At 47.8% G+C, this 26,595-nt stretch overlaps 1 protein-coding gene across 1 annotated transcript; it reads right to left on the reverse strand.

Annotated features, from left to right (window-relative positions):
- Positions 1 to 1,892: 1,892 nt before the first annotated feature.
- LOC123180195 (uncharacterized) lies at positions 1,893 to 2,985 on the reverse strand. Its single transcript, XM_044592168.1, has 3 exons — positions 2,721 to 2,985; positions 2,418 to 2,611; positions 1,893 to 2,282 (listed from the first exon to the last, which is right to left on the reverse strand). The coding sequence occupies exons 1-3, from the start codon at positions 2,850 to 2,852 to the stop codon at positions 2,120 to 2,122; spliced, it is 489 nt and encodes a 162-aa protein (XP_044448103.1). The 5' UTR covers positions 2,853 to 2,985; the 3' UTR covers positions 1,893 to 2,119.
- Between the last annotated feature and the right edge of the window lie 23,610 nt (positions 2,986 to 26,595).

The following is a 26,595-nucleotide window of genomic DNA, read 5'->3' on the forward strand; positions in this document are numbered from 1 at the left end:
ATTTGCATCCAGCCGGGGGGTGGTTGAGGCTTATGCATGGAAAAAAAAGGGTGCACATCCTGTTGCTGTGGAGCAGCGGAAAGTACCGTTGTGGCTGCTATCGGTGGTATGTCACGTTGAGATGTCTTTGCTGCTCAAAGGACCTTTGCATCCGAAGAACATAAATCTAGCTATACAAACAATGATGATTTTTTATTACTTGGATAGGATTGGGTTGGGATTGGGATTGAAGCTGATTGGGTGGAGGGGAAGGTTTCACCGCCCCGCCCCATTCCCCTTTCAGTCAACACGGAGCAACCTTTGCGTACCCGAGGGAACAAATGAAAACTTTGAGTACTCTGTTTTCTCCTCTGTTTCTGAAAACTTGTTCCTCCTTGAGCTTCTTCGTTCATATGGTACCTCTTCGTCAGTTAACACTTCAGCAAACCACTCTTCGTCAGTTAAGTCTTGTTGGCTCAAAAAAAAAAAAACTTCAGCAAACCCCTCCTCTGCTGCAGTAACGAGGTTCCTCACAGAGTCCTTAGTATCCCTCTTCCCTTCTTCATTTGTTGACACTTGACACTAGGTTACAACAATTTAATCTGGATCCACAGGACGCCATGGTGTTCAGTGGAGTGACACAGGCTTAAGAATAGGAATGAACGAGCATCAAGACTACAATAGAATCTCACATCTCATAAGCTGCAAAAAATATAGAAGAACAAACGTGCAAAAAGATGTTGGTGCGCTCGTCGTTGGGCGCACAAGCAATATTTAAGCCGAACGACTTCTCGTAGCCGATTACAGCGCCTTTGCGCCTGTCCTTGCCAGTTGGCTGACAATCATGTTTTGTTAGGGAATTGTTCTTTCCCGAAACACATATTTTCACCCTCATTGTGATAGAGCTACACTAGCGATGTGCTTGCTTGGAGGTGACAAGCATTTAATCATGGGTCTCAAAGTAGCAATCACGAACAATGTGGAGTACCAAAAGAAAGGAGTCGTGATAGCTGTGGAATTGGTGGTGTTGGAAACCCCTACTCTGGCCCAATCAGTTTATAGAAATTTCAATCACTTAGATGACAGCATCATGATGTGCGTCTTGATCCAGCCGTTGGGCCGGGGCAGAAAATTAGGTTTCAGATCAATTGCAGACCTGCACCTACTCACACCTAGCAGCAATCTTTCCTGTATTTCTGATCAAGGAGAAACGCAACTTTTCTTGGTGATAAGCATATATCTAAGCTTTTGCTTAGTTTTCTTTACTTTAATCTCACATCAACCACATCTCAAAAGTAACAACTAAAGATCAGCTGTAGTTTCAGATTTCTTATCGAAGGACAGAGGAGGTATGGATGGATCAGCCGCCTCAGTTCCTGATTCCAATTATTGTAAAAAGCATGATTATTGGTTAAATAAAGTTACCAAAATTCAAAAAACGAATAAGCACCCAATACATTGATCAGATCAACCATCTGTTGTCATGGGGGCGAGCTAATAAATCGCTTGCTGATGCGAAAAGGAGTCATATCGTCCTGGAGGTGATACTCTTCATGGCCCAGCCGGTGCCCTCGCCGTCGAACAAACAAGCAAAGACATTGTCGAACTTCCATGTTACAGATATAGACCAAGTAGCTTCTCCAACCAAAGTGGTCTTTTACACACAAATTGTAGAGTGGTAAATTTTTATTTGTACGGATTACTTTGACAGGGTTAAAGTAATGACATCAGCTCAAATGTACATTGAGACCTTAAGTTGGCTCAATGCAAGTGAAAATAAGAAGTTTGTTTGTTTTTCTAAAAAAATATATTTTATTTACATACTACTGATATAATGTATATCATATATAAATATTTATCAATGTAGAGTGGTAAATAATAAAAATAATAATGCAGAGACCACCACAACCATATGGACATGCAAATCTCACAAAATATATATAGATATCAGTTAAGCATCATTACACAACGTCAGAGGATAGTCAAGGAAACAGAAAGGGAGGCGAGTGACCAATTCTCCACAAGACTTTGGCAACCTGAGGCGACCGGCAATTCTCAAAGACATCACTATCAACCGATTCTCCATTAGTCCATTGACAGTCTTGAGTGACAAGCTTCAGCAGACAACCACTTCTTCCCCCTAACCGATGCAATTCTTGTTACTCAATTCTTGTCCTCCCTGTTGAACAGCACCCAAGTTGTTTCCCCCCGCTTTATATATGTTCCAGATTGCGTAGGCGCTTATGCCAGGGCTTAAGCACATCCAGAGAATATAGAGGCTATGAACTTTCCGAAGGTAACGCCTATATATCGTCCAGGTGAGATGCAACAAACATTTATTCATAGTAGTCATATAAATAAAAGATGAAAAACAACAGATGGCATGAATAACTAATAAAGAAAGAAAGAAAAAAGGGCAAAGAAAATATGTACTGTACCAGGCGATGCTTTGGGGCCTAGGTTTGATGTGCGCCGAGAGATGGTGCATGAGCTGAACGTTTGAGTAACACATGGAGCCGTCGTTGCGCTTATAGCCGTGGCGCAGGATGAGGTCGTAGAGCCTCTCCTTCTTCTCCTGGATCTGCTCCAGGACCTCCCTCCCGGCTTCTTCTTTCCCGTGCGATGACAAGGCCTAGTTAGTTTGGCACACATCATGTATCTAATTATTTTCATCATCATTAAGATTAATAAGAAAAGAAAAGAAGACTGGATAACTAGGGATTTCGAGATCGGACTAGCACCTGCGTGAGCGTGAGATTCGGGCGGCCCAAGCCGGGAGCGGCGGGGCGAAGCCGGCTGAGCGCCGGCGGTAGAAGGCGGCCGCCACCGGCGAGCCTCCTTCCGGCGGCGCATCGGAGAGCCGCCATCGCCATCTTCGGTCAACGGCGACTATGGATCTTGGCTTGTTGGTCGTTGGTGCGGCTAGGGTTGGTTCTTGGCCCTCAGGAGGATGAAGGAGGCCACGGCCGGCGCCGTATTTATTATATTATCATCACAATCCGCCAGGCCCGGCCCAAACTCCTCATCTTTCGTGGGGGAGGAGGTAGTAGAGAGGGGACCTCCTATCTGCCGCATTCTGCGGCAGACTGGAGGGGCTTCGCACAGGCGGTGCTTCGTTTGGGCCGGCCCACGAAGGAGCAGCTACTGACGTAAAATACAACGCAAAAATGTGAGGGCGACTGGAGAATTGAACTCGAGACCTCCCGTTTAATACCCGCGTGCGGTAGCCATTGCACCACTAAACGTTCTTTGCCAACACTAAGCAGCAAATACTATAAGAACATAATCCACGACAGATCTAAACTTTTATAGAAGTTCGAACGCAGTTCATTCTTTTTTTGCAGGAAAAACGCAGTTCGTTTTCAAAACCTGTATCTTTTTTTGAACGCAGACAATTCCAAAAATAGCGAATAATTTTTTTTAAATGTTGAACATTTTTTGACCTTTGATTTTTTTTTGAAAAGCAGCAAAGTTTTTTTTAATGTTGAACAAATTATTGCAAAACAAGAACATTTCATAAAATTTTAAACGAAAAATAGAAAAAGCGAACATTTTTTGGAACTTGGAACAAAATTTGAAGAAAGCGAACATATTTTTGGATCTGTGAACAATTTTTGAGAAAGGGAACATTTTTTGTAACTCTGAACAAAATTTGGCAATGCGAACATTATTTTGAATTGTTAACATTTTTTGAAAATGCGAACAAGATTTGAAACTCGAACATTTTTTTGAAGCTTGGAACAAAATTTGAAAAAAGCGAACATATTTTTGGATCTGTGAACAATTTTTGAGAAAGGGAACATTTTTTGTAACTCTGAACAAAATTTGGCAATGCGAACATTATTTCGAATTGTGAACATTTTTTGAAAATGCGAACAAGATTTGAAACTCGAACATTTTTTTGAAGCTTGGAACAAAATTTGAAAAAAGCGAACATATTTTTGGATCTGTGAACAATTTCTGAGAAAGGGAACATTTTTTGTAACTCTGAACAAAATTTGGCAATGCGAACATTATTTCGAATTGTGAACATTTTTTGAAAATGCGAACAAGATTTGAAACTCGAACATTTTTTGAATTAATTTTAAAAAGATTTCAAATGTGAACAAAATTTTGAAAATCAGAACAAACAAACAAAGAAAGCATGAAAAATTTCGAAATTCTGAACAAAATTTTGTAATGTGAACACTATTTCAGAAATATGAACAATTTTTGACAAAAAGAACATTTTCGAAAATTCTGAACCATATTTGAACTTTTCGAAAAGCTTACAAAGAAAAAGTAAAAATATTGAAAAAAAACAAAGAAAACAAGAAAACAAGAAAGAACAGAATAAGACTGAAGAAAAAACAGTACAAGGAACATATGGGTTTTTCGTCGCTCTTAGTTTCTTTAAGTTTAGCATTGCTCTCTTACAGATCCACGAGCTGGTCGCGGTGGCTAGCGAGTGTGTATCGCTACTGGAGGTTGTAGGTTCGATCCCTAGCGCCATTGTTTTTTTGCGGTTCATCTCGCGAGGCGAAACCACTCAAATGGGCCGGCCCAGGGTGAGCTGCGCCCTGTGCGAAGCGGCGACTACTTGCCGCAGTAAGCGGCGAATAGGGAATTCCAGTAGAGAGTTTATCACGATTGTTGTTGTTGTATGCTGATGGGCCGGCCCGGTAAGGCGCGACTGCTTTCTTGTTTTCCTTTTTTTTTCCTGTTTAGATTTCGCCTTTTGCCATTTTCTTCCTTTGCCTTGTCATGACTGGTTTATTATACTCCTATAAACACAAGGCATTCACTTTTTTTTCAAGCCGGTTGCACACTGGATATTATTCCAGGGCCACGCATGCATAACTTCCAATGACATCATCATGTCCTTTTCTTATTTCGGAGAGCGCACGTACGCACGCGGTGCTCTTTTTCCTAATCACTTTTTGTTGTATTCCATGACATGCATGCTTTATCTAACGTCAGCTTCTGCTAGCTTTTATCGGGTCGGGTTGCACGTACGCGAGTTGAGCTCCGCCGGTCGGCCGGCCACGCGTCTGCTTTGTGCATGGCATTGGCATGTGATACACCAATACGTGACTCAAAGATTGAGACCTAGATGCGGACAAGGATCGATTCATGCATAGTGGAGTATATACTCCCTTGTATACACCCCGGCCCGTCGCAACAACAAATTCTCTTCTTCCCATCGATGCCTCCGCAGCAGCTACATCCATCTCCACCTCCCCACCGGTTCGTGACCCAGGAAGTCAGCAGTCGACGGAGCCCCCGTCTCTGCTCACAAATGACCACGTCTCCTTCTCGCAGGCTGAGGCGGCATACCTTTCCACCGCCGTTTTCGACGATGCCCTTGCCATCGTCATGGTCCCATGCGCCGGCGATCTTGACCTCGAGCACGTCCTGTCGGCTGACGCGTCGGGCTCGCGACCTTCCATGCCGACGGCGCCCCGCCGCCACTAGCTTGACGCCGACGTTGCTTTGCCGACCAGCGCCATCGGAGCCGCCCGCGACGTCGTCGTGGAGAGGTGCTGCCTACAAAGCCGACGTGCGGAGGCGCCTTGCTTCTTGCCCCTCCGCCTCGGCATCAACTGCGGGATGGAGAGCACTCGGCGGCTGCTTCTTCTTTGTTGTCTATATATGCCGTGGGCTCTGTCGTCCGTGTTGTGTCGCGTGCGCGTGCTGCTGCTGTGTCCTAGTCTTTACCCTGTAGTGGCTCTTGGATTGAGGGTTCGCGGTAGTTCTGTCCGGAGCGGGCTTCGTCGACGGAGCAGGGCCTCCCGCATGTGGACCCTTTGTCGTCCGTTCCGTTCTGGGGCAACGGTGGTAAGCCATGTCATCATGGTGTCTAGGGCCCCGTCCGTGGCTAGCGGGCGGCCACGTCCGGGCCATCCACTCCCTCCTGGTCAACCACGGCGTGGGGCGACGGCGCCTGCGTTTGCTTCATCTGCGCCCCATGTGTCTGCTCTGGTACTACACATCCGCCCTCCTCCCGACCCCGTGCGGCCGCCGCCGGGCGGCCACATCCCGATCTTCCCTCGACTTCCCGTGCACCCCCTCCCTCCGCCGTTGCCGGCAACGTCGTTGGGCGAAGGCCCCGTGGCGCGGCGGCGGCGGACCTCCTCTGGCGTCCTGAGATCTGAGGCGGCGGCGGCCTGATTTGGATCTCCCTCCCGACGAGGATGGCAGCGGCGGCCGGGGCGCGACGGGGGGTTTGGCTGCAGCCAGCGGGAGTAGTACGAGATGGCGGCAGCGGCGGCCGGGGCGCGTCCCGGGCTGCCGTTACGTCCTCAAACTGCTGCATCTCATCGGATTCGGCGACGGCTCGCTGAAGCACTCCGGGTCTGCATCGCATCACGAGGATTATGGCGGTGGTGGTCATCTCCTACGTCGGAGGTGGTCGACCTGAGACTGGATGATCGGATCTCGAGATCTGTAATCTAGTCCCAGCTACGAGTCGGGGAGGCATAGTTGCCGGTGAAAACCGAGCCGATGGCGGACGATGGCGGCGTTCTGCGCCGTTACCTTGATGAAGGCATCGTTCTGTAACTACTGTCGCCCCACTCGTGCTGCTCCTGGGGAAACCCTATGATCTGGTTTTCCAGTTCGGACGATGGCGGCACTGCGGTGTCGTTTCTCTCTTGGGAGCATCGTTTGTGGAGCAGCGCTGGAAATCAGAGGCAGGAGGTGGAGCGGCTTCGTCTTGCATGGAGCTTCCGGTGGAGATGTCAAGTCATGCCTGACCGACAGGTGCTACGCTTTGTCATGCCTGGTCGGCAGGTGCTACGCACGACAGATCTTCAAGGACTTCAAGCTGTGTCGGCTGGTGGTACTTGGCAGCATGGCGCTGAGGTGTATCAGTGGCGACCGCGACGTGCTCAGCTGTTTGCGCGCAGGGAGGAGGTGCCGTTGGGCGCCGTGGTGGCGTCGACGATAGCTAGACCGAGCAAGGTTGATGCATCAGTACAGTTCTGAAGATGGAGCGGTGGCAGTTGGCGGCGGCGGCCTCTGAGAGCACGCCGGACCAGTGTGTGCCCCAGACCCGGCAAATGGCTAGGTTGGGGTCTCAGGTCTTAGATGTTAGGCTTGGCTGCGATATCTGTTTGGTATTAGGCCCAGGCTATCTGCGCCCCTTCATCAGCTGGATAGGTGTAGCGACAGTCTGTTGTTTAGATGGTGGCTTTAGTCTTACTGTTGTATCATTTTGTAAGGTCTTGTGAAATAATTAATAAAGTGGCCGTATGCATCGTTCAGATGCAGAGGCCGGGTCATCCTCTTTTTCTAAAAAAAATGTGTGTGCTCTGGTCCATGCAGTCGAGGGATCGATGTGTTCGCGCCGTCGCCTCCCTCCCGGTCGACCACGTTGCTCGGCGACGGCGCCCGCCTCTGCATCGTCTCTCATGTACTACATGCCAATGGTCTGCGCTGCCGAGGGCTGGTTGCTGCCATGGTCCCTGCGCTCGCTCGGACGCATCAAACTCGCATGCATATGGTCGTGACTCGTGACCGAGAGCTCGCATGGCCGCGTCCCTGCGCTCGGCGCCACCGCAGGAGGGCGGCGAGGTCTCACCTCCACGGTCCGATTCGTGGCGCGGCCTCCCCGTCAATGGCAGGATGACGAGCACATGAGGACAGCCTCTCCTCGCTCTCTCTTGGTCCTGCGCTCTGACGCCCCGTGCGCTACGTCCTGTGTGATGCGTTGCCTTGGTGTGTGCGTGTGCTACGTGCTGGGCTCTTGTGAATGTGTCCGCGCGTGCTGCATGGCAGGCGCGCGTGCCCCGTGGTGAGGTCTGACCGACAAGCACGGAGATGTGGTGTGTCGACAGGTACGTCTCCCGCCGGCTGTCCTGCAGAGCACACGGAAGTAGTCCAAGTTTGAACAAACATAAATTTGTACAATATATTCTTTTGTCCAATCATATTTAAAAAAAAAGTGTGGCTAGATCTCAGTCAAGTGATATATTATATAACACTAGTAGAAAACGGGCCTTTAGTCTCGGTTCTGGAACCGGGACTAAAAGCCCCCCTTTAGTCCCGGTTCTGGAACCGGGACTAAAAGCCCCCCTTTAGTCTCGGTTGTGTTACGAATCGGGACTAAAGGCCCTTCACATGGCCGCTGTCTGGAGCTCAACAACACCAACCGGGACTAAAGGATTTTTTTAGAAAAAAAATAATTTTTTTCTCAATTTTCAATTTTCTGAATTATTTGTATTTAACCTCTAATCACTCCTCATCACTACTCAATTTAATCTCTAATCTCTAATCACCCCTCATCATTTCAAATCGTCTAACTTCCCGGCCAGTCACCCATGCTGGCAGGGAGGTGACGCCTATGGCGGACTTTTGTTGGAGATCTAGGGCACCTCTCAAGTGCCGCTTCTTCACCTGTCTGGCCATGAGGAACAGATGTTGGACTTCAGATCGACTAGCCAGACGCGGCCTCCCGCACCAGGATGCATGCCCATTTTGTGAGAAAGAGGAGGAAACCATCGACCACATTCTTCTGACGTGTGTGTTCGCTAGGACTGTCTGGAGAACCCTGTGCTCAGCCCTTGGGAAACCGCAGTGGGTACCAACTGCACAAGACACCCTCAAGGAGTGTTGTGTTGCAAGAACGTCAGGTGTGCATAAGCCGAAGGAGTTGAGGGCGCTTCTTACCCTCGGGCTTTAGGAGCTTTGGAAACACAGGAATGCGATTGTCTTCGACGGCGCCTCTCCATCACTAGAGGTGGTCGTTAGGCATGTCGTCGTGGAGGGTAGAGCTTGGCAGCAGGCGAGCCTGTTGAAAGGTGAAGTAGACAGCACGTTTCAGCTTCTAGTAGGGTGGGCAGGCAGCGAGTAGTCGGGTTAGGTGTTGCGTAGCTGGACTGATGGCTGTGCTGTGTGTTGATGTTATTGTAGCGTTTGAATCTATGTAACATCAACGGTGGCTGGGATTCTTCCCCCCTTCTTCTATACAAGATGATACACACACTCGTGCGTATTCGAGAAAAAAAACTCCAGCTGAGAAAGCTTAACTTTCGAGTTATATTTTCCCTTGTTTTCATGTCTGCAATTGTTGTTTTTCTGACAATAGTAAGCTGTCAACCATATTAACCCTTAGGTGTTAAAGTTGAGCATGAAGTCACACGTTACACTGTTTGAGTTTGAAACTATTATTCTTAAAACCAATAATTATTTAGTAACACTAATATTTCTTGAATAAGTGGTTTGACCATAGTTTGACCACAATTTGACCAGATTTGACCAAAATTCAAAAAAACTGAAATAATTATTTAATAACACTAATATTCTTGAATAATTATTTAGTATCACTAATATTTCTTAAATAAGTAGTTTGACCACAGTTTGACCAGATTTAACCAAAAATTCAAGAAAACTGAAATTTGAGCATAACTTTTTTTTTCTTTTTAGAATTTAAGGATTCTAAAAATTTGCTAAACGGCCTATGGCAGTCAAAATCAAATACGGATTTCCGTGCTGAACATTTTGATATATTATACTTTTTTTACATCATATGCAAAAGATATAGTCGTTTTACTTTATCATCATACTTTTTTGCAAAACATGTCCAAATTTATGTTTTTTAATTTTCCTAACTAGTAGATGTAGTAACATAACTACATCTCGAAGGATTTTAATTTTTGAAGCTTTATCATTTTTTTTCAAAACTAAAATGGCGATACACAAGGCGGGGGGGGGGGGGGGGGGGGGGGGGTAGAGTTTGAGACACTAATCTGAACTAAAAGGCATCACACCCTTTAGTCCTAATTCGTGTCTCAAACCGGGACTAAAGGTCCCATTTGAACCGGGACTAATGCCTTTCCGACGCCCTAGCCGCTCGAACCGGGACTAATGCTCACATTAGTCCCGGTTCGTAATGCAACCGGGATAATGTGTACATTGAGAGTGGACGAAACCCCTGTTTTCTACTAGTGTAAGAAGCAAAAGAAAAACTAAAAAAAATTATGAATTCAATACAAAATCAAAGGAAGATTGCATTGACTGAGACATAACAAAGTCTCAGTCGACTGAGATATAATGAAGTCTCAGTCGACTGAGACTTATCAAAACTATAGAAAAAAAATGCCTTTGTTCAATCATTTTTTCCACTGGTTTTGTTGTATATTGCCCGATGCGCCTATGACATTTGGGGGCACAACTTACGGTCCCAATATTTGGAAACACAAATTAATATGTTAACTTCTTTTTCCATTGGCCAGTACTAAGGTGTCGGTGCGTGCCGGCCCAATAGTTGGGCCGGTCGCGCCCCAAGCGTCTGATGCACTGCCTCTAAACCGTGAGATCAAGCCCTCCCTGCATCGTCGTTTACCTCCTGTGTTGTCCTTTCCCTCGAGAAAACGCTGGTGAGAGGAGCCACGACAAGTGCCGCAAGCCGTCCCGCTCCCAGCCGTCGTCTACCTCGCCGTCGCCGTTCACGCCCCTCGCCATCACCGCCTCATCTGCATCTTCTGGCCGTGGATGCGCCGCTTGCTTCAACAGTGTCGTTCGTAGTTGTGGCCGGCAACGGGTTGTAGGGCTCGGCTCCATGATTGTAGCATCAGGTTGTGCTTGTTATGAGGAGGGAATAGGGAGAATTTCACCACACTTTGATTGATCACAAGCAGGGGTATATGTATAGCTTGGAGCGCCACTGCCTAGTGGAGATCATGGGGCGAACAACTACCTTGGAGGTGCACAAAGTTTCTTCCTAGCACGAGCTACGCGGTACCTCTTATCTGGACTGTTCGTTTGCTTCAGGATTTGTGCAGAAAAAAGCATCACGAGGAGTGCAGCTGTTCGCTGCAGTGTCATTAGCAGGAGGTGCTGTCCTGTCTGCATGGCTACAGCGTTATGTTATATCCCTACTCCCTAGGCTCTCTGTTGCAACAGTGAAAGACAGAGAAAGAGTGGGCCAAAGCTAGTAAAAAAGGGTGGAGCCCCTGTGGGCAAAGTGAAGAGAGAGGAGTAGCATTTAAGAGTGAGAAAAAAATCATTGAGAAATTTTCTTTGAGAGAAAAGAAAGTGCCTAGGCGGAGACTCAAAGAGAGAGAGAAAATTCTTTGCAAAATTTGAAGACACAGGTAGCATGTCACAGCGAGAGAAGACTCTGATTTTTTTATCAGAGAGAAGAGAGAGAGAGAGCAGTTGTGTGAGGAAGCTTTTTTGTGTGGAAGGAAGCTTTTATTTACGAAGGTGAAATAGCATATGTGAGAGAGAGAGAGCATGCACATGTTGGCATGCGGATATAGATTCCAGTTGCATGTGAAGATTGAGAGAGTTTTTTGTGAGGAAAGATTCCTTCTTGTAGATAGCCAGCAAGTCAACTAGCGAGAGACCAGGTCACCAGAGAGAGTGTTTTTTATTTGTGTAGTACTGTAGCCATGACAGTGCTGCATGGTGTCAGAAACGGTAGCCTTCTTGCGCGTCACTATCGGCGTCCATCCGGTGCCAGAATATTAAGCGTTGAGCATCTACCTAGCTGCTGATTTTTGAATCTTATGCACATATCCAGATGCACAGGAGCTCAGATTGAACGGCTCTGATAGGGGGTACCGTGTAGCTCGTCCTACAAAAAACCGCTCTCACGTGCACCTTGGACGTGCGCCACTACTTGGCAGCCACGATCTAGAGCACGTACACGCGTACGCAGAGACTATACAGAGCGCGTACGCTACGGCATACAGTAGGCTAATACCCCTCGCAGTCGCATCGTCAGCGGCAATGACGCAAAGACTGGAGCGAAATTCACAGAACACATCCGACGACAGGCCCTTGGTCATGATGTCGGCGAGCTGTTGGCGCGTGGGCACATGAAGAACGCGGAACTCGCCGAGGGCCACACGCTCGCGAACGAAGTGGATATCCAGCTCCACGTGCTTCGTGCGTCGATGGTGAACTGGGTTCGCAGAGAGGTACACTGCAGACACATTGTCGCACAAGACCAGAGTCGCCTTGGTGACCGGCGCGAAGAGCTTGCCGAGCAGCTGTCGGAGCCAGACGCACTCCGCCACGGCGTTGGCCACGCCGCGGTACTCGGCTTCCGCGCTGGAGCGCGACACCGTTGCCTGACGCTTGGAGGACCAGGAAACGAGTGCGTCGCCAAGATAGACGCAGAAGCCCGAGGTGGAGCGCCGGGTGTCGGGGCAGCCGGCCCAGTCGGCGTCGGTGAAGGCACGAAGATCCAGAGTGGTGGAGGCGCGCAGATGAAGGCCGAGGTGAGCCGTGCCGCGGACGTACCGGAGCACACGCTTGACCAGCGCGAGATGGCACTCACGGGGATCGTGCATATGCAGGCATATCTGCTGCACGACGTAGGCGATCTCGGGCATGGTGATGGTGAGGTACTGCAGGGCTCCAGCAATGCTGCGGTACACGGAGGCGTCGTCCACACGGGGCCCGTCGGCGGTCGGAAGCTTGCTCTTGGTGTCGATCGGGGTCGGCGAGGGGCGGCATGTGTCCATGCCGGCGCGATCGAGAACCTCGTCCGCATACTGTTGTTGACAGAGGAAGAAGCCAGTGGGAGTGCGGGACACCTTGATGCCAAGGAAGAAGTGAAGGGGCACAAGATCCTTCATGGCGAACTCGCTGGTGAGGCCGGCGACCACGCGGCGAAGCAGGGCCGGAGTGGACGTAGTGAGCATGATATCATCCACATAGAGGAGCAGGTACGTCGTGTCCGAGCCGTGGCGAAGCGTGAACAGGGAGGAGTCCGAGCGAGTGGCGGTGAACCCGAGCGTCTTGACGAAGCCAGTAAAGTGGAGGAACCACGCGCGAGGTGCCTACTTCAGGCCATAGAGGGACTTGGAGAGGCGGCAGACGTGGTGAGGACGCGCACTATCGACGAAGCCAGCGGGCTGGAGGCAGTAGACCTCCTCCTCCAAGTTGTCGTGCAGAAAGGCATTTGAAACGTCGAGCTGGTGCACAGGCCAGCCACGCGAAACCGCCAGGGTGAGGACGGTGCAGATGGTGGCTGGCTTGACGACCGGTGAGAACGTCTCGCCGTAGTCGATGCCGGCGCGTTGACGAAACCCATGCATGACCCACCGGGCCTTGTAGTGGGCGAGGGAGCCATCGGCGTTGTTCTTGTGCTTGAAGATCCACTTGCCGGTGATGAGATTGGCACCGGTAGGCCGCGGCACGAGCTCCCAAGTACGGTTCCGCACTAGCGCGTCATACTCGTCGCGCATGGCGGCGAACCAGTTGGGGTCTCGAACCGCAGTGCGGACGGAGCGAGGAACGGGCGAGGGCGCCGCGGTGGTGACGGCAGGCGCGACGTCGTAGTAGCATGGGTTCGGCCGAAAGATGTCGCGCTGAGCGCTGGTGACCATCGGCCGCGGGCCGCCGGAGGTGACGAAGCAGCAGCGCCGACGGGCGCAACAGGCGGGTCCGAGCTTGGACAGGAAGACAACGTGCTTGACGCAGTGGAAGCAGCACCGCTCGTAGAAGATCGAACGACGGAGCTTGAATCCGCACTTGGCGCGCTGTGAGGGGAGCGCGCGGAGCCGTTTGTCGCCGATCCCACGCTCGTGGTTGAACGCGGGGTTCCCGCGCGAGGCGAGGCATGGAGGGAGCCGTCCGTTGCCGATCCCACGCCTGTGGTTGAACGCGGGGTTCCCGCGCAAGGCGAGGCATGGAGAGAGCCGTCGAATGGCGATCGCACCGCCGTAGTTGAACAGGGCATTGCGCGTGCAACGGATGACCCGACGACGAGCGGAACCTGCAGGACAGAGTGTGACGGAGCAGGCGGTGTAGCGATGTTAGGGGAGATAGGGATGGCGAAGGGGAACACTGTTTCATGGAAGACCACATGGCGCGACGTGAGAACACGACGAGAGATGGGATCGAAACAGCGGTAGCCGCGATGATCCGAGGGGTACCCGAGAAAAATGCAGGCCGCAGAGCGTGTGTCAAGCTTGTGGCGTAAGGTGGATGTGAGGCTGGGATAGCAGAGGCAACCGAACACGCGGAGCAGCGAGTAGTCAGGGGCGACACCAAGCAAGAGTTCATGCAGCGTGCAGGGTGATACGTCTCCAACGTATCTATAATTTTTGATTTCTCCATGCTATATTATCCACTGTTTCAGGCATTATTGGGCTTTATTATCCACTTTTATATTATTTTTGGGACTAACCTACTAACCGGAGGCCCAACCCAGATTTGCTGTTTTTTTGCCTATTTCAGTGTTTCGAAGAAAAGAAATATCAAACGGAGTCAAAATGGAACGAAATCAACTGGAGAAGTTATTTTTGGAAGGAAAACCACTGGATAGACTTGGACTCTACGTCAGGAGATACGCGAGGAGCTCACGAGGGTGGGGGGCGCGCCCCCTTGCCTCGTGGGGCCCCCGTAGCTCCTCCGACGTACCCCCTGCACCCATATATACTCTCGTACCCTAAAACTTCCAAAACAGAGATTAGATCGGAAGTTCCGCCGCCACAAGCCTCTGTAGCCACGAGAAGTCAATCTAGGCCCTCTCGGGCACCCTACCGGAGGGGGCCATCATCACCGGTGGCCATGGAGGAGTATCTCGGAGGGGTCTTCATCACCATGAAGGCCAAGGACCAGAAGGTGGATGCCATGGAGGAGGAAGCACAAGGGGGAGAACCTCTCCTCCTCTCTTCCGGTGGCGCCGGAGTGCCATTGGGAGGGGAATCATCGCCACGGTGATCGTCTTCATCAACATCACCATCATCATCACCATCCTCATCTCTTTTACGCGGCCCACTCTCCCGCACACCACTGTAATCCCTACTTGAACATGGTGCTTTATGCCACATATTATGATCCAATGATGTGTTGCCATCCTATGATGTTTTGAGTATATATCTTTTGTCTTTGGGTTGATTGATGATCTAGATTGGTATGAGTTGTATGTTTTACTTTGGTGCTGTCCCATGGTGCCCTCCGTGTCGCGCAAGCGTGAGGGATTCCCGCTGTAGGGTGCTGCAATACGTTCATGATTCGCTTATAGTGGGTTGCTAGAGTGACAGAAGCTTAAACCCGAGTAAGAGGGATTGTTGCGTATGGGAATAAAGAGGACTCGATGCTTTAATGCTATGGTTGGGTTTTACCTTAATGATCTTTAGTAGTTGCGGATGCTTCCTAGAGTTCCAATCATAAGTGCATATGATCCAAGTAGAGAAAGTATGTTAGCTTATGCCTCTCCCTCATATGAAACGGCAATAGTGATTGCCGGTCTTGTTAACAATTGCCTAGGACAATTCCGCACACTGATCCACCATTATTCCACACTCGCTATTTATAATACTAAGTAATATATTCTAACTTTATGATAACAACACCTACTTTTATGTTTTAGCTCTCCGTTACCATGCAAAGTTATCCTCTTCATACCCACAATGTAGTTTTATTTCTCGTTGCTAGTTGGAAGTAAACGTTCGGTGCACGTAGAGTCGTATCAGTGGCAGATAGGGCTTGAGAGAATATTGATCTTACCTTTAGCTCCTTGTGGGTTCGACACTCCATACTTATCACTTCCACCTTTGGAAAGTGATACGATGATTCCTTGCACTTGGGGATTATCAAGCTCTTTTCTGGCGCCGTTGCCGGGGAGCAATAGCGTGGGGTTGATATTCTCGCGTGTACTTGTTTGCTTTCTTCACTAAGTAGATTTTATTTTTCCTTTTTGTTTCTGTTTAGTTGTGGGTGAAACATACAAAAAAATAAAAAAATAAAAATACAATTTTTTTTACTTGCCTTCCATGCCTAAAAAGTTTTTCAAAAAGAGAAGTGATTGGGAGGTTTTGCATTGAAGAAGCGAGGGTCGACCTTGAACACTTGTGTTCATGCTCACGGAAACAATGTATAATTTTTCATGGAAGTTTCTCTGTAAATAATTATCCCCTTGTATATATTCATTGTATTATAAAAATAATGTGCCAAGCTTGGTTTTAGGATGATTAGATTGCTTGTTTGCTATGTGCAGAACAAAAACAGAAATTTGGCTGTAGTGCATGAATTTACATTTTTAACTGGAAAGTGAAATGGTTCTGATTCTTTTTGCACATTACTTTTGTACAAATTGTTCAAATTTTTAAATTTAGTTTATAATTTTAGGAGTTACATAAGTTTGTCAAACTTCTAGATTACTACAGATTGTTCTGTTTTTAACAGATTCTGTTTTGCATGTGTTGTTTGCTTATTTCGATGAATCTATGGCTAGTATTGGGAGGTATGAACCATAGAGAACTTGGAATATAGTAGGTTTAACACCCATACAAATAAAGAATGAGTTCATTATAGTACCTAAAGGTAGTGATTTGCTTTACTACACTAACGGATCTCACAAGTTTTTGTTAAAGTTTTATGTGGATGAAGTGTCCGAAGGTCGAGGAGCTATCAATATGAGAAGAATAAAGAGAGGCAAGAGTTCAAGCTTGGGGATGCCCAAGGCACCCCAAGTAAATATTCCAAGGATACTCAAGCATCTAAGCTTGGGGATGCCCCGGTTGGCATCCCATCTTTCTTCTTCAACAATTATCGGTATACCTCGGGTTTTGTTTTGTTCACACGATTTGCGTCCTTTGTGTTTTTGCTTTTCCTTTAAGAACCATGCTAGCATGATATGTCCCTTCATCAATTTATAGAATACTTCAGGTGCTTCACTTATATATTTTAAGCATGATCTTATAGAATTTCTCTTTGTGCTTCACTTAAATCTTTTGAGTATGGTTTTATAGAATGCTTCATGAGCTTCACTTATACATTTTGAGCTTGGATATTGGTCAGTTGTAGAATGCTCCATGAACTTCACTTATACCTTTTGGAGTATGAATAATACTATCATTTAAAGTGGGTTTGGAAGAGTGTCAACTTTAGGAATTAGAGATCCCACTATTTTGGAGGATGTTGAATCTTAGTGTGATATTTATGAAAGTGGATTTGGAAGAGTGTCAACTTTAGCTAGTGATGATTCCACTATTTTGGAAGAGGTTCCAATTGAGTATGAGAATAAAGTTGCTATCCATGATTCCTCTGAAAATTATTATGAGGGAGGAATACATGCTTGTAGGAGTTGTATTAATATCAAGTTTCCTCCCTATGTGCTTAAAGTTTTGAAGTTATACTTGTTTTGCCTTCCTATGCTAGTTGATTCTTGCTCCCATAAGTGTGTACTCACAAAATCCCTAGGCATAGGAAGTGTGTTAGATTTAAATGTGCTAGTCATATTCTTCAAGATTCTCTCTTTGTGCTTCAATTCCTACCTTTTATGTGAGCATCGTTGAAATCATCATGCCTAGCTAAAAGGCATTAAAGAAAAGCGCTTGTTGAGAGACAACCCAATATTTACCCTTACTGTTGTTGTGTGTCTACATGATTAAGATACTGTAGTAATCACGCTTTATAGTTTTTGTTTCAATAAAGTGCCAAGTAAGACCTTTGGGAAGACTTGGGTGAAAGTTAATGTGATCTTGCTGTAAAAAAACAGAAACTTTGCGCTCACAAGAATAGATGTCATTTTTTTTACAAAAGAGTGCTTTTGAGTTGATTCTTTTTGTAGAAGATTAATAGACAAATTCCTCACGTCCACCAATTTATTTCATAATTTTTGGAGTAGCAGAAGTTTGGTTATTGTTCAGATCATTACAGAATGTTCTGTTTCTGACAGATTCTGTTTTCATTGCTTAGTTTGCTTGTTTTCTAGTTTCTATGGCTTATATTCTTCATTATAAATTGTAGAAATGATATGGTAAAGTAGGCATGGTGTGAGAACAATTATGAACCTTGTCTTTGATAGTACCAAAGTGAATGGTTTGCTCTTTATCATACTAACCTATCTCACGAAGTTTGGTTAAGTTTTGTGTGATTGAAGTTTTCAAGTTTTGGGTGAGATATCGATATGCGGAGAATAAGGAGTGGAAAGACCCTAAGCTTGGGGATGCCCAAGGCACCCCAAGGTAATATTCAAGAAAGACTCAAGCGCCTAAGCATAAACAAGAGGAATTTGACCTACGAGCGTTGCTTTTCGTAACCATCAACGATTGGCCTGCTCTTAGTAACCTTTCGGGACTGTCAAATAAGGGATACAATGCATGCACGCACTGCTTACATGAGACTGAAAGTGTACATTTGCCAAATTGTAAGAAGAACGTGTACCTTGGGCATCGTCGATTTCTTCCGAAAATTCATCCAGTAAGAAAGAAAGGCAAGCATTACAACGGCAAGGCAGATCACCGGCCGAAGCCTGCGGAATGCACTGGTGCTGAGGTATTTGATATGGTCAAGGATTTGAAAGTCATCTTTGGAAAGGGTCCTGGCGGACAATCAGTTCCGAAGGGAGCTGACGGGCACGCAGCCATGTGGAAGAAGAAATCTATATTCTGGGAGCTAGAATATTGGAAAGTCCTAGATGTCCGCTCTGCAATCGACGTGATGCACGTTACGAAGAATATTTGCGTGAACCTCCTAAGCTTCTTGGGCGTGTATGGGAAGACAAATGATACAAAGGAAGCACGGCAGGACCAGCAACGTTTGAAAGACCCTGATGACCGGCATCCGGAATGGTTTCAAGGTCGTGCCAGCTACGCTCTGACCAAAGAAGAGAAGGTCATCTTTTTTGAATGCCTGAGCAGTATGAAGGTCCCGTCTGGATTCTCGTCCAATATAAAGGGAATAATAAACATGGCGGAGAAAAAGTTCCAAAACCTGAAGTCTCACGACTGCCACGTGATTATGACGCAATTGCTTCCGATTGCTTTGAGGGGGCTCCTGCCGGAAAATGTTCGAGTAGCCATTGTGAAGCTATGTGCATTCCTCAATGCAATCTCTCAGAAGGTAATCAATCCAGAAGTTCTACCACGGTTACAGAACGATATGATCCAATGTCTTGTCAGTTTCGAGTTGGTGTTCCCGCCATCCTTCTTCAATATTATGACGCACCTCCTGGTTCACCTAGTCGAAGAGATTTTCGTTCTCGGTCCTGTATTTCTACACAATATGTTCCCCTTCGAGAGGTTCATGGGAGTATTAAAGAAACATGTTCGTAACCGTGCTAGGCCAGAAGGAAGCATCGCCAAGGGCTATGTAAATGAGGAGGTAATTGAGTTTTGTGTTGACTTTGTTCCTGACCTTAAGCCGATTGGTCTTCCTCGATCGCGGCACGAGGGGAGACTAAGTGGAAAAGGCACGATCGGAAGGAAATCAACGATATGTATGGACGGCCATTCTCTGACTGAAGCACACCACACTGTACTGACCAATTCCAGCTTGGTGGCTCCGTACTTTGAGAAACACAAGAATATTTTACGCTCGGACAACCCGGGGAAGCCTGAATCCTGGATTAGGAAGGCCCACATGGAGACTTTCGGCAGTTGGTTGAGAAAACATTTAATGAATAACAATGATGTTGTAGATCAGCTGTACATGTTGGCCAAGACACCATCTTCGACTATAACGACTTTCCAAGGGTACGAGATAAATGGGAATACATTTTACACGATCGCCCAAGATAAAAAGAGCACCAACCAAAACAGTGGTGTCCGCTTTGATGCAGCAACCGAGAATGGGCAAAAGGTCACATATTATGGTTACATAGAGGAGATATGGGAACTTGACTATGGACCCTCCTTTAAGGTCCCTTTGTTCCGGTGCAAATGGTTCAAGCTAACAGGAGGTGGGGTAAAGGTGGACCAGCAATACGGAATGACAATGGTGGATTTCAACAATCTTGGTTACCTTGACGAACCATTCGTCCTAGCGAAAGATGTCGCTCAGGTTTTCTATGTGAAGGACATGAGTAGCAAACCGAGGAAACGGAAAGATAAGAAAACGATCAGTGCATCATGCGATGATCCAAAGCGCCACATTGTTCTTTCAGGGAAAAGAAACATCGTGGGAGTGGAGGACAAGACAGACATGTCAGAAGATTATAATATGTTTGCTGAAATTCCGCCCTTCAAAGTGAACACCGACCCAAGCATTAAGTTAAATGATGAGGATGCTCCATGGATACGGCACAATCGTAAGCAAGCAGGGACACAAGGGAAGAAATGATGTGTAATAATTTATTGTATCAAACCTTTTGTCAAACCTTCAAGGGGTTTTAAAATGAATTAGTTTTATTTTTCTGATTTTTTTGATATATAATTGTATTTTTAAGATTTGAAAATGAAGAAAAAAACAGAAGAAAAAAGCAAACAGAAGAAAAACATAAGAAAAAAGGAAAAACAGAAGAAAAAAACAGAAGAAAAAAACAGAAAAAAAAAGGAAAAAGGAAAAAGGAAGAAAAAAACAGAAGAAAAAAACAGAAGAAAAAGGAAGAAAAAAACAAAAGAAAAAAACAGAAGAAAAAAACAGAAGAAAAAAGCAAACAGAAGAAAAACATAAGAAAAAAGGAAAAACAGAAGAAAAAAACAGAAGAAAAAAGGAAAAAGGAAAAAGGAAGAAAAAAACAGAAGAAAAAGGAAGAAAAAAACAGAAGAAAAAAACAAGAAGAAAAAAGGAAAAAGGAAAAAAGGAAGAAAAAAAGAAAATATGCCACCTACTGGGCCACCACGGCCTGAATACGACTAGAAACCCATTAAAGGGCCAGGATTCAGGCCCGCAGAAGGCCCAGTAGGCCCACAGGCACACAGTGACAGAATAGGCCCGTAAGCCTGCATTTGAGAGGAGCTCGAAGTGGTAAGCGCACCCGCGCTTATAAACCACTGTCGAAGCCTCTCGGCTAGCGAGGTGGGACTAAACATCCCACCGCATCGCGCCAGTTCTAGCACAGCCCTTTAGTCGCGGTTGGGGAGGCGGACCGCGACTAAAGGATACCTTTAGTCGCGGTTGGGGTGGCGGGCCGCGACTAAAGCGTAACCTTTAGTCGCGGTCCGCCTCTCCAACCGCGACTAAAGGGTCTTTCTGCGCGGGAACGGAGGCGGCGCCAAAACCCTTTAGTCGCGGTTGGAGAGGCAGACCGCGACTAAAGGTACCCTTTAGTCGCGGCGACTAAAGGGTACCCTTTAGTCGCGGTCCGCCTCTCCAACCGCGACTAAAGGTGCGTCCATAAATACTGCACTTAGCAGTTTTGCCACTTCCCATTCTGCTCTCTCTCGACGCCGAAGCGCTGCCCCGACGCCGACGCCGACGCCGAAGCCCTGCCCCGACGCCGACGCCGACGCCGAAGCCCTGCCCGCCGCCTCCGCCCGTGCCCTGCCCGCCTCCGCCGCCTCCGCCCGTGCCCTGCCTGCCGCCCGCCCGCCGCCCTGCCGCCCGCCGTCGCCCTCGCCCCCGTCGCGCCGGACTGCCCGTCCCCGCCTCTCCTTCGTCGGTCCTCCCCGCGCATCGCCGCCCTCTCCTTGGTGAGCTCCCCATCGGGCCCCGTCCGGCCGTCTCCCCGGCCCCCTCCGAACGCTGCGCCCGCCGGCCCGTCCCGTCGCCGCGCCCGCCTCTGCATGGCGGCGCCGCGTCGCGGCTCCCGCACGTCCCGGTTGCGCGCTCGCCGGACCGGCCACTTCCCCTCCGCCCTGCCGCCCTGTTCCGGCCGGCGCCATCGCGGCCCTTGGCCGCCGGAGCTCGTGCCCGGCTCGTACCCGCTGCCCGCTAGCGCCGGCGCCCGTTAAGGCCCCCTGGCCCAATGACAATTGGGGCCCACGCCCCAGAAACGATTTAAAAAAAGGAGAGAAGAGAATTTAGAAAATAAATAAATAAATATATTAATTAATTAATCAGTTAATTAAATTAATTAACTTAATTAATTGTGTTTAGTAAACCTAATTAAATAACTAATATAACTAATCTGTTAATTAATCTAATTAACTTGGTTAATTAGTTAACAGACAATTTAATTAATTCTGTTAATTCTAAAAATGATATAAAACTTTAAAAATTAATATAAAATAATCCGTAACTTGGATGAAAATACTTTGTACATGAAAGTTGCTCAGAACGATGAGGCGGATCCGGATACGCAGCCCGTTCGTCCGCCACACATCCCTAGCATAGCAAACACGTAACTTTCCCCTCCGGTTCATCTGTCCGAAAACGCGAATCACCGGGGATACTTTCCCGGATGTTTCCCCCTTTCGCCGGTACGACCTACTGCCGCGTTAGGGCACACCTAGCACCGCGTATTGCCAGGTTACGCTTTGTGATGCTTTGATTGCTCTGTTATTTATTGTGTTCCCCCTCCGTTACTTCTTTCCGGTAGACCCCGAGACTGCCGGCGACCCCAAGTTCGACTACGGAGCACCCGTCTCGCGCTCTACCGCGACACCCTCTCCCACCCCTTCCTCGCCCCCTCCTTTTGCCACCGCCCTTTCGCCACCGCCACCGCCACCGCCCCCCTTCTTCACTTAATTAATTTTTTTACTACATGTTTTCAGGACTGACATAATGGCGGACGATAGAGCTGACCCGATTATGGACAACTATGATCCGGACGGTGAAGCACATATGTTCGGCATCATAAACGGCGATATTCAATATGTGCCGACCGGAGAAGAAGAAGATGATATCTCTTCTTATCTGAACCTTGACGGTGAAGATGAAGGGCGCCGTCAGCAAGATGATGCCGAACAAACGTCGATAAACGACGATCTTCAAATGGAAGTAGCAACCACCTCCGGCGCCGAGGTATATATATACATTGAGCCTCTGGTGATACAAACTAACTGATTTGAATAAATATGTGTGTACTAACGCGCGCGACTCTTTCTTATTTTAGCCCTCGGCCGGATCGTCGAAACAATCGAGTACGTCGTCAAAGCGTGGCGCAACCAAGACGATGAAACAAGGAGAAACATGCACCATCGAGGTTGTCGACAGTGCAACCGGCAGGCCGCTAGAGCCCCGCAAGAACGCCACCAAGTTTGTCAGCCAATGCGGAGCCATTGTTAGAGACAACGTCTCGATCACCGTCCAGGAGTGGAATGAGCCAAAGAAGGCACGAATTGATGGTTTCACTTTTGTCGATAAGAGAACAAAAAAAGATTGCTTCAAGAAGCTTATGGAACATTTCGTTCTACCTCCGGAATACAACAAATTCGATGAGGAGGGTAACAAGATTGAGGAAAACAAGGAGAGGAGGAGGCTAGTCAAACAGTTCGCTCTTCATAAGATGGCCGACGCATTCCGGAAATTCAAGCAAAATCTAGCCCATGACTTTGTCAAGCAGAACAAGACTCCGGATTTCAAAGGACAATATGAGAAACTGAAAGATGATTGGCCAGAATTTGTGAAGCAAAAGAAATCGGAGCAATTCATTCAAATATCGAAAAAAATAAGGAAAATGCGGCTAAGAAGGAGTACAATCATGTTATGGGGCCAGGAGGGTATCGCCTTTGGGAGCCTAGGTGGGAGAAGATGGAGAACGAGCTGAGGGCGCGAGGAATCCGTCCAGGTACGGAGGGATGGGACCCAAGGGCCAAAAGCTGGTGGTACGGGCATGGGGGAACGCTGAACCCGGAGACAGGGGAGTGTGTTTACCGGGGCAAATTAATTAAACCCACCCAAGCCCTTATTAACGCAATGAGGGATGCTCAACAGGGGAAGATCAAGTTCAACAGAGAGAACGACGCGCTGACAAAAGCCCTCGGGAATCCTGAACACGGAGGACGTGTACGAGGCATGGGGCACATTTCGTGGAAAATAGGGTTCCCCCAGAACGATGACCCGTACGGTTACAGAAGCCGTAAGAGAAAGATGGATCAGGAAGCAGATGTTGTGGCGCGGTTGGCATCGGAAATGGAGGTGATGAAGAAAACCATGAGTGTACTAGTAGCCGAAAGAGATGCAGCTCGGGTGCAGCATGAAGATCATCCAGCGGATCTCGGAAGCCAGCAGCGGAGAAGCAGCGTGGCTTCCACGGAGGCCCCACCGGAGCCTCTGGTGGTCCAAATGACTGCACCGGAGCCTCTGGTGGTCGAAATTACTTCATCGGAGCCTCCTCGCTACCCCGTGGACGATATAAAGGAGATGAAAGAATGTCATCTGTATTATCCTATCGGGAACATGTCCATGAAGGTAGCCATCGGCAGTGCTTTACCATGTTTACCTGGAGCACTCCACCACAACAACCCCATTCAAGATGGCTATGCTCGTGTCACGGTGGAGGACATAGTCCAAGGGTTTGAGGACCTGGAGATTGACATTGCTACACCTGAAGGGGAGAAAAGACTTGGAGATGTCAAGCGCCATTTCATTCTATGGCAAAAGAAGTTTATCAAGTTTCCAGGCGAGGCGCCAAGGACAACAAGTCCACCCCCCTACGGTGGTGGTGGTGGCGGTGGCGGTGGTGGTGGTGGTGGTGGTGGTGGCGGTTCACCTACACCTCCGTCACGTCAGCCGACGCCGCCCCCCAGTCCACAACGTCCGGCGGGTGATCAGCCGCCGCCCCCCAGTCCTCGTCCGGCGGGTGATCAGACGCCGCCCCCCAATCCACCTCCGGCAAAGAAGCAGAAGCAGTCCTGGATTATTAACCCGGACCCTTATGTACCTAAGACCACAAAGGTACCGGAGCCATCACTGAAGCCTCTCCCCACAAGGCCTTGGGAATGTAGTGCCGAGGAAGTCGACGCGGCCGCGGCTGCTGATTTGGAGAAATGGAAGGCGGACTGCAAGAAGAAAACAGAGCCCGAGCCCAAGCCAGTATTTTCTGATGAGCAAAAGAAGTGGGCTAAGTCATTTTTGAGCACACCGTCCCAAGCCGCGAAGAATCTGCCTAACGACTATGCACGTGAACTTCGCAGGCAGGCACTCATGTTCAAGGAGAACAAAGAGCGGGAGAAGGCCGAAAGTAAAAAAAGCGGGAAACAAGTTGCCCAGCTCGGGGAACAAAGTAAACAATCGATTGCCCCGCTTATAGTGGAAGCCTTCTGTCCTGATGCCCCCGAGATCATACAAGCTGCGGCAGCACAGGGATTGACTGTAACGAGTGCCAGAGAACAAGCGGCCAACTTAGGTATTACTCTTCGTGAACTGTTAGGCCTTGATGAGGCGCCAGTGAAGGAGGTAGTAATTACATATGTCAAGAATGGGCCTCTCGTCGAGCCTGCGGAGGAAAAGGATCTACCTCCACAAATGAAAGGTCTGCTGAAATGGTACAAGGGTTACATAAAAAATAAAAACGCCAAAGAATATATTTATGCGGAAGTTAGACATGAGCATCACTTCAAACATTACTATGTACAAATTGAACTGAGTGAATTGTTCCAGCTTTTCAATCTGCGCGAGCTCGATAAATCTATCATCAGTTGCTACGTTCTGTAAGTGATTTATTAATTTCTACCCCATCTCGTTCATATTGCCTGCACTATATATATGTCCTAACTATATTGTTGTGTCCGCTATTATACATGCAGAATGAAGATTAAGGAATGCAGAGTAAGGAACATCCATGATGTTGGGTTCATTGACCCACACATCGTTAATGGACATGTGTTGGAGCGTTACCCCGCCGACGTGGAGGCAGACCTGTGGCAGTTTCTTACAAAGCAGGAACTCAAAAGTGATATTCTATTTCCTTACCATTTTGAGTGAGTGTTTCTATCTTGAGCACATTCTCTTTTGTTTACTCCATGCATGGTATGTGGCCGGCTAATCGATGAGTTATGCATGACGTACTGTGCATGTATCGTGTCCGCAGGTTCCACTGGATTCTGCTAGTAATTAAAGTTAACACCTCAGAATGTCTCGTCCACGACTCTGTGAATATGGATCCAAAGCTTTGGGGCGGCATGAGAAGAATGCTGCAGAAGTAATTATTTTCATTCATTTGCGCTCTATATCGATCGGCCTATTTCGTTCATTTCCTAATATCAAGTAACTAATTAATAACTCTCTTTTTCATTTAATTTTCTTTGCCTCGTAGGGTTTGGAGACGGTTCGTAGATACAAAGGTCGGTGAATTCAAAAAAGAGCTAGAATTCAAAATGTTAAAGGCTAAGAATGCTGGGGATATTCAGCCACCGGAGACCAATCTATGTGGATACTATGTCTGTGAGATGATCCAGAGATACACCTCTGAGCGGGTTCCGAGTGATACCAATGCTAAGAGGAATAACCTCCGGTGGATGCTTAGTCCAGAAGCTCGCTTCCGACCACTTCAAGAGGAACTAGCTGGATGGTTCAGCAGGGAAGTCCTCCATCCTAAAGGAGAACACTATTACGAGGACGTAGAACTTTATATGCATTAAATCATGTATGGAAACTTGTTCAAAATTGTATATGGTCATCCGATGATATTGAATATATATTGTATATTCCTCTTGAATTCTTTTTGGTTCTAATTTCAAATTTATTTGAAATTGTACATTCATATGCATGTATGTAGTACCGTAGAATATATGAAACTCCTTCAAAATTAAAATAAAGCACAAAAGAAATAAAACAATACAAATTAAACAGAAAACAGGTTTAAGGGGGAGGTTTAGGGGGGGGCTAAAACCCTAAACCTGCGGCGGCCTTTAGTCGCGGTTGGCCAGAAGAACCGCGACTAAAGGTCCTCCGCCCCGACGGCCACCTGGCGCCCACGTGGACGGGCCTTTAGTCGCGGTTCTTAAGCAACCGCGACTAAAGGGGGGGCCTTTAGTCGCGCCCGGTCGGTCGCGGTTGCGCAACCGCGACTAATGGCAGTTGCGAACCGCGACCAAAGGCCTTTTTTCCACCAGTGATGCCCTT

Source organism: Triticum aestivum, chromosome 1A (assembly GCF_018294505.1).
Source record: "Triticum aestivum cultivar Chinese Spring chromosome 1A, IWGSC CS RefSeq v2.1, whole genome shotgun sequence".
NCBI lineage: Eukaryota > Viridiplantae > Streptophyta > Magnoliopsida > Poales > Poaceae > Triticum > Triticum aestivum.

Bases quoted from the DNA above. Each gene is read 5' to 3' on its own strand.
- LOC123180195 (XM_044592168.1), bottom strand. From the start codon at position 2,852: ATGGCGATGGCGGCTCTCCGATGCGCCGCCGGAAGGAGGCTCGCCGGT. The intron at 2,612-2,720 runs GTGCTAGTCCGA...CAAACTAACTAG, and splicing joins CGAATCTCACGCTCACGCAG to GCCTTGTCATCGCACGGGAA. The intron at 2,283-2,417 runs GTACAGTACATA...GACGATATATAG, and splicing joins AGGCCCCAAAGCATCGCCTG to GCGTTACCTTCGGAAAGTTC.